Source organism: Cupressus sempervirens, chromosome 3, assembly GCF_028749045.1.
Source record: "Cupressus sempervirens isolate cs-2001-9-10 chromosome 3, ASM2874904v1, whole genome shotgun sequence".
NCBI lineage: Eukaryota > Viridiplantae > Streptophyta > Pinopsida > Cupressales > Cupressaceae > Cupressus > Cupressus sempervirens.
In genome coordinates this window covers 262302843-262318957 of record NC_143120.1, presented here as the reverse complement: position 1 = coordinate 262318957, position 16115 = coordinate 262302843, and the positions used below count along the sequence as shown (strand labels likewise).

The following is a 16115-nucleotide window of genomic DNA, read 5'->3' as shown; positions in this document are numbered from 1 at the left end:
AAACTCTTGGAAATTGAAAATAAGACCTGGGGTCAAGGACAAGGTCGACCTTGCCCTAGCTCATGATTGAGGTCGTCCTTGACCTAGAGGCCAAAGTCCTCATTTCACTGAGCAGTTTGTCAGAAATAGGCTAGAAATAAAGAGAGAAAAGTAGAACAGGGGTAAAATTGTCGGATTTATGCAAAGACCCATTCAAGGCACTTGACATGACCCGAACCACTTCCTCAAAGGGCTAAACTCTCTTAACATGGAAGTGCTTCCATTTTTAAGACGATACAATACCGTTCTCTTCTAACAAAAAAGAAATTCTAGCCTTCTAAACACCAAAACTCAAGACACCATCCAATATGTCCTAATCTTTCAAACCAGTTGAAGTCATCTCAAGGGATAAAAACAATATTGAATCTAAAGAGATCAACCTAAGTTTTATAAACCCTTAATTTCTTTCCTATGGAAAAACTTTTCTACCCTCAACATTGCTCTAATACTATGTGAAAATTACTATTGCAGTCACTAATTATTAATCTCCAATCTTAAATAATTGTTTAACTGTCCAAAATTAATTAACAACTAGTATTGAAAAATAACACAGCTACTAGTTCACTAATTAAAATACAGAAAAAAAAAAATTGCAACATAATGACACAATATTTTCGAAAAATTTGTCTCTTGAAAAACCCCTAAGGGAAAACCAATTTCACAAATGAGAAAAAATATTAAACTTCAACAAATTAAGAAAGAGATACAAAATTTCTTACCTCTAATTGATAAAACTCCGACAATCTCTTAATTTCTCCCATTGGTATTCCCCCACTACTATCATTGCACCCTTGCTAACATTGTAAGACAATTTTCTACCACTACAAATTCATTTGCTAACATTGCATATGCTTCTCAAACTTGTGTTCTCCAAATGTCCCTTAGTGATTGATTCTCAATTGATGGTTGATATTAAAACAACCCAACAACTAATAACAAAATTGGTTTCTAGTTGCTTCTAAAAGGTGGTCAATTATTTAACAAACAATTGTCCCTACTCTAACTAATTAGTTAGTAAAACAATTATTTACTAAATAATTACATGAGGACAAACAACTGTCCAAGCTAACAAACTAACATTAAACATGTGAGTTCTATTTTCTTCATTACTTTTTTGAGCTATCAAATGCATTTTAATGATGATACAATGCATGGAAAGGTGTTCAGTTGTAAACATAATTGTTAAAGGTCCCATAATTGTTTTGTAGTGCCTGCCCCTAGATCGCATTTTTGTTATCATTGTCAAATTCTTTTAGGTTGATTTTATGCTTTGATTAGCTTTAGAGATACTAGATTTGTAATATTATGATATTATTTCATGACTTTGATTACAAATGTATCAGTTATTATTGCTTAGTTGATTTCATTCATGTGTCGTTAATGATGTCTTAATGATTCCTAATTAGTAAATGTGGTTTCTTTTGTAACAATGTTAACGTGATATCTTTAATGATGATTATGTTGTATTGATAGAGATGCATTATTACATGTGCGCATTTGATATTAGACTTGTGATTTTTACGATACTTACCCCATACTTGCATGTGTATGGTGCGCATGTTTATTTTATCTTTCTGTCTGACGTGTTTGATGTGGTTAAGGAAGGGAGTCGTAGTCACCTGCTAGTCGGGATCTACACAATGAACCACTCCCCGCCATTGTCTGTTTAGTTTAGATATATTATATACATGTACATGCTTGTCTTTTATGCAGGATGCAGGTACCGGGCATCGACTTCCCTGAATTGCCAGGATGAGCGTGCCCTATTACATATACTCAAATGGTGAGAATGGGAAGATAATGATCAGGTCCAATCCTAGCCATAGCCTAAAATGCTTGTCCTACAAGGAGGACTCGTAATAGACTGTCTACCCTTTTCATACCCGTGAGTATTTTGTGCATATGTTGTTTTGTGAGTCTTTGATGAATTTTCTATTAATTAAGTCTAATTAAAAGATTAAATTAATGATTTAATTTAATGGAGAATTATTATGATATTATGAATATTTAATTATATTTAATTAATTGAGAAATTAATTAAATAAGAGAGAGAATTAAATATTGGAGATAAAAGTTAAAGTTTAAATTTAGAACGTGATTGATTATATTTATTTAATTTAATAATAATATATTTAGAGTGCATTTTTAAATAAATGCTAAATATTATTGTTATTTAAGTTAATAAATATTTTATCAATTAAGTTTCTAAAAATGAAATCAAAAGTGAAAAGATATTTAATTATCATAAAGATTATAGTTCGCATGATTTATGCATGAGTTGAAAATAAAAGAAATTAATTGAAAAGATTAAACATGTGAAATTAATAAAGATATTTAATCGCATTAAGTACGCATGAGATTTATAAGTTATAAATTGATTAAAATAGAAGTCAAGTGGCTAGTTAAATAAAGTAATTTAACAATTCACTTAAAGTGCATGAAGGAAAAATAAAATAATATTTTAATTAAAAGCGAATTAATTGTGCATGAGATTAAAGTTAATAAATTAATTTAGAGTAAAGTAAAGTGGAAAGTTAAATAAAGTAATTTAACAATTCACTTAAAGTGCATGAAGGAATAATAAAAAGAATATTTTAATTTAAAAAGAAAAATTAATTGTGCATGAAAGAATTAATTAAATAAAGTAATTATTATTTTAGAGTTGTGGAGATAGAAACCCTAAAGGGTAATTAGATTCTATATTAGAGGGTTTTGGGGTCATTATTACGGGGACAGGTTTTCAGGGAACACACTTTTGGAAAGGGGAGCAAGGAAATCTTTGGAAGCTTGGAAAGGTTCGGATTAGCAAGGGTTTCACCAGATTGTTAGCATCAGATCAAAGTAGGGTTTGTGAACCATTCTAGAAACACTTTCGGATCTTTGTCTTCTTCGTGCTTGTTGGAAATTGCTTTCTCAAATTTTATTGAATGAATCTTGCTACCTTTCTTCTGAATCTTTTGCGATTTGATTTCTTCTGGGAATCGGGATTGAAAAACTATTTAGAAAACCTTGTTTTACTTTTGAAAGAAATTTAGTATTAAATTGAAATTTGGATTTTGAATTAAAATGGAATTAAGAAATTTAAATTTGGAAGGGGTTTGTTTCTGGAAATGAAAATCTTAGAATTGAAAATTCGAAGGGTTTAATTTATTTTTCCTATCAGATTAATATCGTAAATGTTATTAAAATATGTATATATTAAAATAATATTGTTATGAAGTTTGTTGAGAAAAATATTATAAAATAAAGAATATAGAATTATAATACAATTTTTAAAATTTTCATATATAATAATTTATCTAAATTTATTAGAAGGGTTGTTCTTCTAATAAACAAAATTATTGAAATTTGACTTAGTTAAAAAAGAAAAAGAAAAATAATAATAATAATAAAATTAAATAAATAAATAAATAAAATTAATTTAAAAAAAAAAAAACGAAATTATAAAAAAAAAATAATAATAATAATAATAATAAAAAATTAAATAAATAAATAAAATAAATAATTTAAAAAATAAAAATGAAATTATAAAAAAAAAGAAATTTTTTATAACCCTTCCGGCGCCGTACGCTGCTGACGCAGGCTGCGACAGCAGTGGTACAACGTACCACTACTGGCGCAGACCTTGCGCAGCAGGGTACGCTGCTCAGTAGCCCCTTTATGGGGAGGCCGGCGGCCCTTTATAAAGTCGGTGGGCTTTTAAAGAAATACGCTATGTTTATTAATCTTTTTTTTTATTAATTTTAAAATGTAATAATGTTTATTAATTTTATTAATGCAATTAATATGGTTAATAATATTTACTATTTAACCATTTGAATTATTAATGGAATTGGGAAATATTTCTATTTAGTAATCGAATAATTTAATAAATGATTAATATTACTTCTAAGTCTTGATATGTTATTATATGAACAAGAATGAGTTTAATTGCAAGGGTTAATTATGAAGGTTAACTGGAAAACTTACTTACTTGAAAACATGTATTAAACTGAAAATTTAAAACCTTAATTCAAACAAATACACGGGTGTATTGTATGAGTAATACTGAGAATCGTATACACTTGAACATACATTGAAACGCAAATTGAAACTTATATTGAAAATGAAAATTGAAACCTTACATTAATTCAACAATATATTATCAATCAAATCCAACTGTGAGACTATAATGTTTTCTATGTACTGTCTATATTTCTTTTTGGATTTTGGTGTTGTTTAGATGTCGACCAGTCTAGGATGTACACCAGAGGTTTTGTGAGATTTCTTGGATACTATTATGTGGCTAGATGTTATGATGATTCTTGTGATTCAAATTGGAGTTTATACTTATGAGATTTGTTTTGTGAGCATTTATGTGTATTTGGATTTAGTTTGATCCATCTTGTTATCAAGTTGCCTGTTAAGGAACCAAGTTTGATCTTTATGGGTGTTGTGGTATGGGACACAACTATGTTTTTATGTGCTTAGGAGAGGTTGTCTAGGTACATGACTTGGGAGTGGCTTGCATAGGGGTCCGGGACCCAAAGTGGTCAGTACCAGAGTAACCTAATGCAAGTTATGTAATAAGTGATAACCTAGTAATTAAAACTTTTGGGGGGAAAACACATTAAAAAGATAAGTTAGAGATATTTGATCTACCCATGCCTTTACTGCTTGTATAGACTAAGGATGGGAATGAGATGAATGCCTCATCTTCTTGAGAGGACTTTCTAGTTTCCATATGTGTGATGTTGAGGGTCCGGGGTTCATAGTAACCAGTCCAAGGTAACTCAATGCTTGCGGGTCCGGGGTCTATTAAGAGATCAGTCCAGGGTAACTCAAGCAGCCATCTGATGACACTCCCTAGTATGTAGCCTGAGTCTCCTCTGTAGATCTTGTGGACTTTGTGTATCTCTGATGGTGTACTTATTGTATGGTGGTGTATCTATTGTCGGATGTGTTTATTATGGTTATTTACTTTCATTGATGATGATTGGTGATTCATGGTTGTTGTACTTTTGACATGTGGCTTTTGACTTGAGATGATTATCTTTCGTTTACTTTATCTTATGATCTTGGTTCGTGTATGATGTTTGGTTATGTAGTGTCGGTATTGGTTTGAGTGTTCTTACTTTTGGATTATTTTATCTTCTTGAGTAGTATGTGTTACCTTTGAGGTAGTTTTGGCTATTAGGGGTACCTTGCCTAGGAATGTTTTATGTTTGATTAGCTGTTTGTGAATCATTCATTATCTTCCCTGCACGGTGGGAGTGGAAGCCTAACTAGGTAACCACGTGGTCGGGAGGTAGTGTCTTCTTACCATTTGGGTCCCCCTTCACATTGCTAGCTATTGGATGTTCGTTGCAGAAGATGTACCTTTATCATTCTTATTTCTTATCTCAAAGACTTCTTTTCAGATGATGTATATATGCTATCATGTATTCTGATGTATTGTATCTATTTTCACATACCCTGCGACATGTGCAGTGGATGTTATTAATTGGATGTACTTTCATTGTGTTAGATATACTTATGCATTTGCTTATGCAATTATGTATCTGTTATTCCTTTTATGATCTTGAGACATTGTACTTGGAACTTAAACTAATTAATTTAAAACTATTAAATGCGACTCAACGTAAAGGAACCTTTGAGGAATTGAAACTGTATCTATATTTGCATATGTGTACTTGATGTGTATGTTCATATTGCTTCCGCATTAATGTTATCTTGATGTTGTTTAAAACTTTTTTAAAAAAAATAGTTCAGTAAACATTGTAACATGTTAAGTTTAATTCTCTTGGGTTCCCGAGCAGGGCGTTACATGTTTAATATAAAATTAGTACATGAATGAGCAGATGCAAAATTGTCAAGTGAACCCTTTAAAGAAAACTATCAGGATTACATTCAACTCTCCCTTTATGCCAGCATTACAAAAAAAAGATAAAACTCTGCAACCCCAGTGTCACTCATATAAATGGCCAACCTCTATTGTATTTCCATATTCCTCGACGGATAATTTGTTGAGAAAGATGCATTTACTAGTTCCAGAATATGTCTACTTTTATACCTGTTTTTTTAATCACCAATAATGGATAAACAAAATTTCTTCAAGATTTAACTTCTTTACCAGAAACATGTTTTTCCAAACTGAGAAAACAAATGAAAGCATCACAGCCATCTACTAATAGTGGACCTCCATGTAAGGCTTATGAGTTTATAAACCAAGATAGATTACAAAGAATTTTAAAATGAAAAAAAATATGCCAGAAGTAACTAGAGCTATTGTCAACTTGCCAAGTCCATTACAGTTGCTTTGAGGCTAGATTTGAAATCTTTCCTATAACATTACAATATTTTTGAAACAATATAGTGAGTAAAGCTATCGGGTAACACTACATTGCAAATTTTTGAAACAAAATAGTGAGTACAGCTATTGCATAACACCTTGCATACAAATGTTGTCAAATAACATTCATACCTTCAAATTGAAAATGAACGAAATGGAAATTTTATGACTATCAACAAATACTGGACTTCCAAGGAAAGATTGGAAGTTCATAATCAATGGTACATAAAAATAAATAATAAATAATATTTTAAAGAAAAATGCCTGGTGTATCAGAAGCTCTTATAGCAGCTGACTGCAGCTTAAAAACAGATATGCCAGAAGTAATTATATTAAGGAGCATCACCTTGCCACGCCCATACTATATCCTTGAGACCAGGTTTAAGATCTTGCTGAAAAAACTTTTCATAGGAAGAAGTCTCACCACCTGTTTTCTTCATCTCGACAACAAATAAAGAAGATGTCACTTCAAAAATCTCTATAGAAATATATAAAAGCTCTCTTCTCCCTTCCTTTGGTCCTTGCAACTTCACTTTGCAATCAATCTTTTTGACATTGAATTTCACATTTTTGGCTATCTCTTCAAGCTTTGAAATTATCATTGAAGCTGGCTGCATGGATGTGAAGCGTATCTCATCTTTAAATTTTTCCTTTTCCTCAAAAAGGCCAGATAAATCAAAGCCTCGTGAAAGAGAAATGATGTCAAATGCATTAAACAATGATGGTTTCTCTTCAAGTGCTTCTGGTCCTTTCTCAGCACTGCTGGGGTTGATGTTAGATGCATTAAATACTGAATTTAAATGAGCAAGGCTGCTAAAATCATCATCTTCCTTATCTAATTTAGCATGTCGTATACCTTTCTTAAACCATGAAACTTCCATCAGCTGAGGAATTGAAATTCGTGTTTTGGGATTTGGATCCAAGAGCTTTTTTAGCAGCTTGCATACCCCAGCAGAAAACCACTCTGGACAATGAAACTCTCCCTTGGATATCTTCCTGTACATGTGCACAAAATTATCATCACTAAATGGCAAATAACCTGCCACAAGAACAAATAGAATAACTCCACATGACCATATATCTGCTTTGACACCTTCATAGCCTTTACTCTTAATCACCTCAGGAGCAACATATGCTGGAGAACCACAAGTTGTGTGCAATAACCCATCTGCCTTAAGTTGTTCTGAAACTGCACTCAAGCCAAAGTCAGCAACTTTGAGGTTCCCACATTCATCAAGAAGGATATTCTCAGGCTTCAAATCCCGGTGGTAGACACCTCTGCAGTGACAGAAGTCTACAGCATGAATTAGTTGCTGGAAGTACTTCCTTGCAATATCCTCTCTAATCTTTCCCTTGGCAATTATTTTGTTGCAAAGTGTTCCTCCTCTGACATACTCCATTACAAAATAGATCTTCTCTTTGCTTGCCATGACCTCATGAAGCTGCACAACATTGGGATGTCTCACTTGTTTCATGATATATATTTCACGTTTGATTTGATCAGTCATGCCAATTTTTTGGATTTTCTCCTTGTCCATTACCTTTATGGCAACAGTTTGCTCTGTTTTAAAATTCCTTGCTAAATACACTTTAGCAAACGCACCTTGTCCCAACAGCTTTCCTAATTCATACTTTCCCATCAATATATTACTTCCTTTGGTTTCTATTTTTGCCATAATCGACCCCTTTCTCACCAGGACTATTATTTATTTAATAGTTAATAATAAAAAAACTTAAGATAGAATATCTTACTCAATCATCTTGGCAGTAGCAAGAACCTAACCTTCTCCAGAGTTGAGCTCTTTTGAACTACCTCATTCACACGAGTTGGTTCATTAAACCTTTGATGAGAAAATTGCTGCCATAAACAACTTGGCTGTACTCCAGTAACCTTTTCTGGAGTTACACCATTGGCAGTTAGGCCCAAAATATTAGCATAGAAACACATCTTTCTGCATTCCCTGTGGGTAGATTTTACTGAAACTCTTGCCAAATGTCAACTGTTTGAACACCACAAAACTCAATCTACAGAAAGCTGAATCATAACTAATGATTATTTGGCCACAGTAGAAATCATCCACTCAATTTTTGTTGTTGCTACTGTCGTTGAAGTTCCTGAAGAGCGAAAAAAGAAACTAGTAAGCATAATACTTCAGAATGAGAAAATAATTAAATCATGGTTCGAACATCCTATGTAAATTTCCCTAAAACAAGTTATAAATAAATAAATAAATTATCATAACCCTGACGAGAAAAACAATTTAAGTGCCATCTTCTCACTTTTAAAATATAAAGAGTTCAGAGAAGATCGCAGAAAGTGACATAATTGATTTTTCTGAGTTCAAGAAAATTGAAACTTTGCTGTTAACAAAAATCAGCATTATCTTCAGCCAGAAAGCAAAAGCCAAATATTTAACATAGTCTGTTAGAAATAGCAACACAAACAATTAGAAAAGCCAAACAAAACTATCATACTATAATGTTCCACAATTTAGGCAATGCCTTTGAAACAAACTCAAATGAGCAGCATAAACTTATGACTTATGACTACAAATTACAATGATTGACAAACTTCCAAAGGTTTTACATTTCATAAAGAGTCATTTCGACAAAGTCTTAAGCATATTTGTGGTCCAGCATTGAACTTTCGTCATATATTTAAACATGCTTTAAATAGATGAAAAATTTCATCATAAAGTTGTTATTCAAATGAACAAAGATAATGATTTCCAACACAAAATTGCATAAAATAATGCAAAGAAGAACTGCAGAAGAATTTGGAGCATTGTTTTTTTCTATTCCAAGTAGCTTCATAATAAGTTTACTTCTTCTCAAAGAATTTCATCTTGAAAGATGGATTCTAGCATCAGTATCATGTTCAAACTTTTATTAGTTCAAATTGTTTGGCCAATTTAAACCTGTTTTAGTATATAAACTTCTCCTGATAGACAAACATTGATTTAAATAAATCAAATTTGCCTATCTTTTTTTATCTGCAATTTGGTTGATTACAGAAGTAAAAAATATTTAGGCGATAGCTTTATTCCTTTCATTTTTGCTTCTGTGGATCAGGCAAGCAATTTCTGCTATTGACCTTTAAATGATAAATTTGCAGGAGGTTCTTAGCGTTCAGGTGTTCAGTTTTTGAGTTTAGTTCTTTCTTCAGAGGTATTAATCATATAGGATGAATCAATCATTTACAGGATTTTAATAATTTATTAGTGGGAGTCTCAGCAGCCTTGGGTTTGGTGTCCTTTTGTCTCATTTTCAGTTCTTGAGCTTTGGCTTGTCCCTATCTGTCAAGACTGTTCTCTTCTGGTAGAAGGATGGTGTTCGGAAACTAGCATGTGTATCCTATGTTTTAAGTGTGCTTATTGCAACTATTTCCATGTAAAAGTAATGTAAAAATCCTATTATGAATGCAAGATATTTATTTGATAGAATTGAATTCCGAGGACATAAAGCAGGAAGACTAGATGTCAGATAGTTCTGAAGATTTCTAAAGCAAAGTATAATGTAAGGAATGATTCATCCCACAAAGAAAGAAATACCAACTATTTTTTAGTTCTTGAGCTTTGGCTCGTTCCTATCTGTCAAGACTGTTATCTTCTGGTAGAAGGATGGTGTTCGGAAACTAGCATGTGTATCCTATGTTTTTAGTGTGCTTATTGCAACTATTTCAATGTAAGAGTAATGTAAAAATCCTATTATGAATGCAAGATATTTATTTGATAGAATTGAACTCCGAGGACATAAAGCAGGGAGACTTGATGTCAGACAGTTTTGAAGATTTCTAAAGCAAAGTATAATGTAAGGAATGATTCATCCCACAAAGAAAGAAATACCAACTAATTATCAGAAACAGTATACAGACGGGGAGCATGCTCCTCTGTATCTGCAATCTTCAGTGAAAAATTTAATAATTTATACATTCTGACTGTAATAGTGACTAAACTATTCCCTTATCCATTTATCCATGCATTCTAACTTATGTGGTGTCCCCATCCTTGTACTAAATAAAATTGGCTTTTGAAAACTTCCAGAATAGGTTTCAAGACAATGATAATTGATGAACAATCTGACAAGTGGCTGGCATGAAGAAGCTGTTTGTAGACATGTAGTAGCTGCACTCACGAGTCACAGGTAATGTCATTAATTTGTCAGCATTTTATTTGAAGATTCCGATTACAGTAAGTGGATTTTCATATGTTTTGTTTTCACTTTTCAGCAATAAAAATTACAAAGCACAAGGAATGGTTGTGTATACCACTTTGTCAATCCATCTTGACAAGTTCAAGGAAAATCTGGAATTAATGATGGTCATCTTTGTCTGATTCAATGGGACGCATAGGAGTTCATATCTAAAGCCAACCAATCAATTGTTTCAAGATGAGCTTTCATATGCATAGGTGGCATCACAGCTCAAGCAAGGCTTGCTCCTAAACTTAGGAAATTTTTCAAAAAACCCTCTACAACTTTCAGTGGTTCATGTATTTTATCAGTTTTAGGATTTATGATGGTGCGTAGGCAGTATCCCACAGATGGGAAGGTATTTCTGAAAGAGCACCCCACTTTGTCATGATAAGTACAGTGAGTTGCAGAGAACAGTGATAGCAATACAAAACAATGAAATCTTCTCAAGTAAGATGAGTTCAACTGATCAATCAACAGGGCTTAAATAGTAAAGTTGCAGTTCCAAATTCCTAAAATATATTACTGTCTTTTATTGATTATTGATTAGCATACTGAATCCAGTGCCTGTGTATACGCAATATGCAACAATAAAGACTGATATTAAGTATTTATTGATTGTATGTGAGTCTCATTTAAGTCGGTTAGTCTAGATATCACTGTTCCTACAAATTCTCTGGATGGAAGCAGATTTCTTTGTGTCTTCATATGGTCAGACATATAGATATAATTATTTTTTAGGTGAAAAATCATACGCCTCCTAGGTAAGCCCCAACTTTTTAACCATCAAAATAAGAAAAACCAGGAAATATCCATAACACAAAAGGAAGTGGAAATTGTGTGGGGATGAATAAATGTGGTAAATCATAAAGCAAATGAACTTTCATAATCAAGTCCACACACAAACCCATTAATAAACATGTTTTACTTCATAATTATTTATGTATATCTATTCTAGACTTGACATACCTTAATGGATGAGCTAGTGAGCAAGTCCTGGATGAATTTGAACTCCATGAAAAATGGGAGAATGTTTTCCTACAAGGCAGTGATTATTTATTACATTGAAATTTTATATCAAACCCCAATCAATATTTGAACTCTTGGGCACATTTGTGAGCATCGATAAATGCATTAAAAACCACCAAGATACATGTCAAATTGTTAAATTGAATAATTTATCAGACACTATACTCAGTTCAGTGAAGCTTAACAAACAAGTGTAGATGCACACCCTTTTAGGGAATGGGTTTCAAGTTTTCAGATTGAGTTCAGCTATTACTAATATATTGCAAGTGAACAATCCCTAAGCCCCTACACATCCCAAATCAGTGCTCTCAATTAGGAGAATTTTCTGCCATTATTAATTTAATAATTTCATAAAAACATTCTCAAAGTTCTTGTTTGAATTTGATATTATCATTCTTTCACATTTTTTGGATGAAGGTGGATTGATTTGGTTTCTTTAGTTGATCAACACTGCCAAAAACATTGATAGATGGAAAGATAACCCCGAATGATCATCCCAATTATTGAACTACACAAAAACAGCAATAACTGAGAAGACATTGAAATTGATCAAGTAGGATAAGCTCAAATAAAAAATGAATGCGGATCTCAAAGAAAATCTCTAGTTAAGTTTACAAATGCATAATACATATTCATGTGCAATATTTAACACTGAAACAAAAAAGCCATGATATTCAAATCTACTTAATTATTTTAAAAAATCCTTGTCAATCTTTAATAGCTTGATTATTCATTATACTATCTATATTCTTGTGATGAAGTAGATTGTTCTGATTCTCGGTTGATCCTCCCCTCAAATGTGATTTTTGGACAGGTGGTCAAAGGGTCGTCTTCTAAGAATCTAAAGACAGGTGCCATTTTTCAGCCATCATGTCAAGAAAATACAAAAGAACATTAACAGAAAAAGACTCCAATCATGTCAATTAAATGGGCTCAAGTGATCAATCATTGGAGTTTTTGTTGCAGATCCCCCTGTTTGAACCCTAACGAGACATGATATGGAAAATTTGGCAGAAGAGATGCTCCTCATTGTACCATCTATGATTTCTACAATTTGGCCAAATCATTTATAGAAGGACAATTTTGTTTTGTTCTTCATCATTCTGGTGATGGATCATAGAGTGTAACCCAGAGTAAATTGATATAAAATCTTGACACATATATGTACCAGAAAATCACTACTATCATCCTAGTGACCATTGAAATATCACGTCTTTAGGCATCAATCTGATCAAAGGGATGACCTAAGGTTGTATAGCAATGGAACTTTAACTGCAGAACCCAGCTTCAATCTCTGAGCGAATATTAAATTGTTGAAATGGAGGAATATACAGCATTCAATGGTTTGGTCTACCTCAACAGCCAATGCTAGGATGCAAATCCTTAAGGAAAAGTATCGCATCCAAGTTTCAGGTTCAAATCTCCCGGAGACTGATAGATTGTTGAAACATGAGGAGGTTTAGTGTACCTCAACAGAAGAAGATGCAATCCTGACTGAAATTGTGTCATTCCAGCCAGACGACCAAAACATCCTAGCGATTTTAAATTCTTGAAACTGGGAAAGGTTCAGTGAATGTCAATAAACAAGGCCAGGTGCAAATCCTCAGTGAAAGCATGGATGGCATCTAAGCCGCCGTTTCAACTGCCTAGAACCTATTGAGTTGTTGAAAATGAGGAAGGTTCAGCATACCTCAACAGACAAGACCGGGTACAAATCCTGAGTGCCGGCATCCAAAATGCAGATAAGCCCCTCCCGTTTAAAATGAAACATTTCAGTGATTGACAGAAAAAACACTTTGCCTTTCTAGATAACAATCGGAATATTGCTAAATCAAAACAAAAATGTCACATTAAAGTCCACAGATAATCCCCAATCAGGACTAATGCACGGGCAAATTTGCAGGCATCTATCAATAAATTATAAAAATGAGAAAACTGCAAAATTTATATCAGAAAATAATTAACTAACAAATCTATTGATACTTTAAACTCGAAATATTTGAGAATTGAAATACTTAGGTTTCACATGAAAACAAAAACCCTCTTACATTACAGATGAAAATCCTCCTGATGTAAATGCGGTGATGCAGACATAAGGAAACGATAAGAGTGATAAATTTCTGAGAAAAAACTACAAAACAAATCACATACTCTTCAAACCAGCTCCGAAATCCTCCTAAGCGAATCAATCAAATTCTAACGAATAAAATCTTCATAGGCAACTGGACCAAATTCTCTCCATAAAAAAGAAACCAAATTTTACCGTTATACATATCCATGAGGGAGCAACTTGCCCAGAAATCGAATTTACCTCTTCAAAATCCCCGCAAAATCAGCGTTGAACGTCAAAATACAGCGCCTACGCGGTGGAGGAGTTTAACATGCTACTTAATTTTCTGAAATATATTCTTCGTAGGTTTCTTTCCTGCACTCGATTTTCGAAATATACAAATAATTACTTATCAATGCTGATTAAGATCCACGTCATTTTGATGAAACGGTATGTTTCATGAGTCATTCACGCTTCGAGAATTTCGTCGGCCGTGGTGAACTGCTTTTGTGTTTTTAATTTTTTTAAAATTACCAAATTTATTCAATGCTGATTAAGATCCACGTCATTTCCACGAAACGGTATGTTTCATGAGTCATTCACGCTTCCAAAATTTCGTCGGCCGTGGTGAACTGCTTTTGTGTTTTTAATTTTTAAATTACCAAATTTATTTGTAAATATATCTAATTAAAAATAATGGCATTATTTTTATAGATCATGCTCAAGATATGTACAGATTATGCTGAAGATACGTATGCCACTTGTCATCCCTAGAACATGTAATATTGATATTATTATATCATATAGTTTTTATTTATATAATTATAATAATTATTAAAATTATCGTATTAATATGATTATTATTATATTATTATTTTTATATTGAAAAGTGAAAAAAAATGTGCATCCACTTCTTATAGAATGATAGCATGAATGATTGTGGAGTGATTAACAACACACTAGAAAAGGTGTTAGTCATTACAAGTCAAGATTACAAAGGGTACACAATCAATAAAACAATTTTTTTTTAAGGCTCCACAGAACAAAGGGTCACTTGCAGCATTGTGACTACGAACAATACACTTACAACACTTTCAACATAGTGGCCAAAAGGAGGCCATTAAGAAGAGACAACTAGCACCCAAACAAGGGGGCCAAAATAACTGAGAGATTTGAAAGGTTCCCTCAGCCTTTAGAAAGGATAGCAAAGGACGACACCCTAACAATTAGAGCACTTTCCCCCATTTGCAAAACTCCTAACCCAACAATAAACTAGGAGCCTATCTCAATAGGAGTAGAAAAGGAAGAAATAAACACATTGGAGAGCCGATTGTAAATCCCTTCCTTGTCCAAGCAACCATAAAAAGGAGAAGACCATCCAAAGTTACAAAACTCCTCCTCCATGTAGTGAATCCTCGCCTCCATAGGATACCCATCCACCTTTATAGAACTGGTGAAAGAAGAAAAAACGAGCACACCCAATCCTTACCACGGCCAACGAAAAATATCCCACCACAATTGGGTCTAGCATAGCCCCATTATCAACTACACATTTCAACCTAAAACAATCAAAGACCAAGATGTGCCCTTGAAAATTATTGGCAATCAACTAGCCACCAAAAGAAATAAGGCCATTGTCCATTTCTACAAGGATGGACAAACTAAATAGAATACATATGCAAAAAAGAGAACGAAACTCAATATTAATAACAACATCCATCATGACCTAGCTACAAAGGGAAAAGAAACTCAACCTGAGAACCTAGGGTAGGCACATGTGGAGAAGCAAAGAAGATTTGTAAACATCCTTCAACCCCTTAATAAGTTGGAGCCTCACATTTTTCATTAATCGGAATACAACCCACAACACCTCTAGTCAGGATCCAAAAATTGTAAGTAGAAGAAGCAACACATATTTTTTACAAGACTTCCAAATACATAAGAAACACCCAACCTCACTTTTCACGCCATAGGAATAACAATGTCAATAAATTGAAGGTGATATTTGTAAAAAACCATGTATACAGACAATATCTCCACAAATGCTAAAATCTCTAGGTTTGGGAAAATTAAAAAGAACAAGATCAAAATCCAAAGAGTAGGCACAACCTCACCAAAGGAAAATAAAATAGACCTACTCTCAAGTGGGGCAAAGAGCCATATCCACCTCACAAGCACTCCACTTTGGTAGGTAAACTCTTATAAAAAGAACACAAAACCATAACAATGGTGTAATGCCCCACTCGTGAATCCTTGAAAACAAGGATATAAGATACACTAGCACATTTTTTTTATTAATTAAAACATACAAACATGCGTACATCAATCACCATGATTATAAGAAGGAGACTTAATCAACCAACCAAAGATTCTCAAGGGTTTCGTTACTTTCAAATGCATATATTTCCATCTCAGTGATTAAACATGCAAGATACATTTTATTATCCAATTTATCATTAATTACAATATTCATTT

The 16115-nt window shown here is 33.0% G+C and overlaps 1 protein-coding gene across 4 annotated transcripts; it reads right to left on the bottom strand.

Moving 5' to 3' along the window:
* Positions 1 to 6482: 6482 nt before the first annotated feature.
* LOC149565897 (CBL-interacting protein kinase 5-like) lies at positions 6483 to 14137 on the bottom strand. 4 transcript variants are annotated; one of them, XM_089819366.1, is made up of 3 exons: positions 13902 to 14037; positions 11531 to 11599; positions 6483 to 8485 (listed from the first exon to the last, which is right to left on the bottom strand). In XM_089819366.1, exon 3 carries the CDS (start codon positions 8044 to 8046, stop codon positions 6703 to 6705), a length of 1344 nt encoding a protein of 447 aa, XP_089675492.1. In that variant the 5' UTR covers positions 8047 to 8485; positions 11531 to 11599; positions 13902 to 14037; the 3' UTR covers positions 6483 to 6702. The 4 variants fall into 4 exon arrangements, with proteins under 4 accessions (XP_089675492.1, XP_089675494.1, XP_089675491.1 ...); XM_089819368.1 differs by lacking the exon at positions 13902 to 14037 and adding an exon at positions 13742 to 13834; XM_089819365.1 differs by lacking the exon at positions 11531 to 11599 and having other exon boundaries at positions 13902 to 14137.
* Positions 14138 to 16115: the final 1978 nt, after the last annotated feature.

Excerpts from the sequence above, each read along its gene's own strand:
- LOC149565897 (XM_089819365.1), bottom strand. The coding sequence starts at position 8,046 with ATGGCAAAAATAGAAACCAAAGGAAGTAATATATTGATGGGAAAGTAT.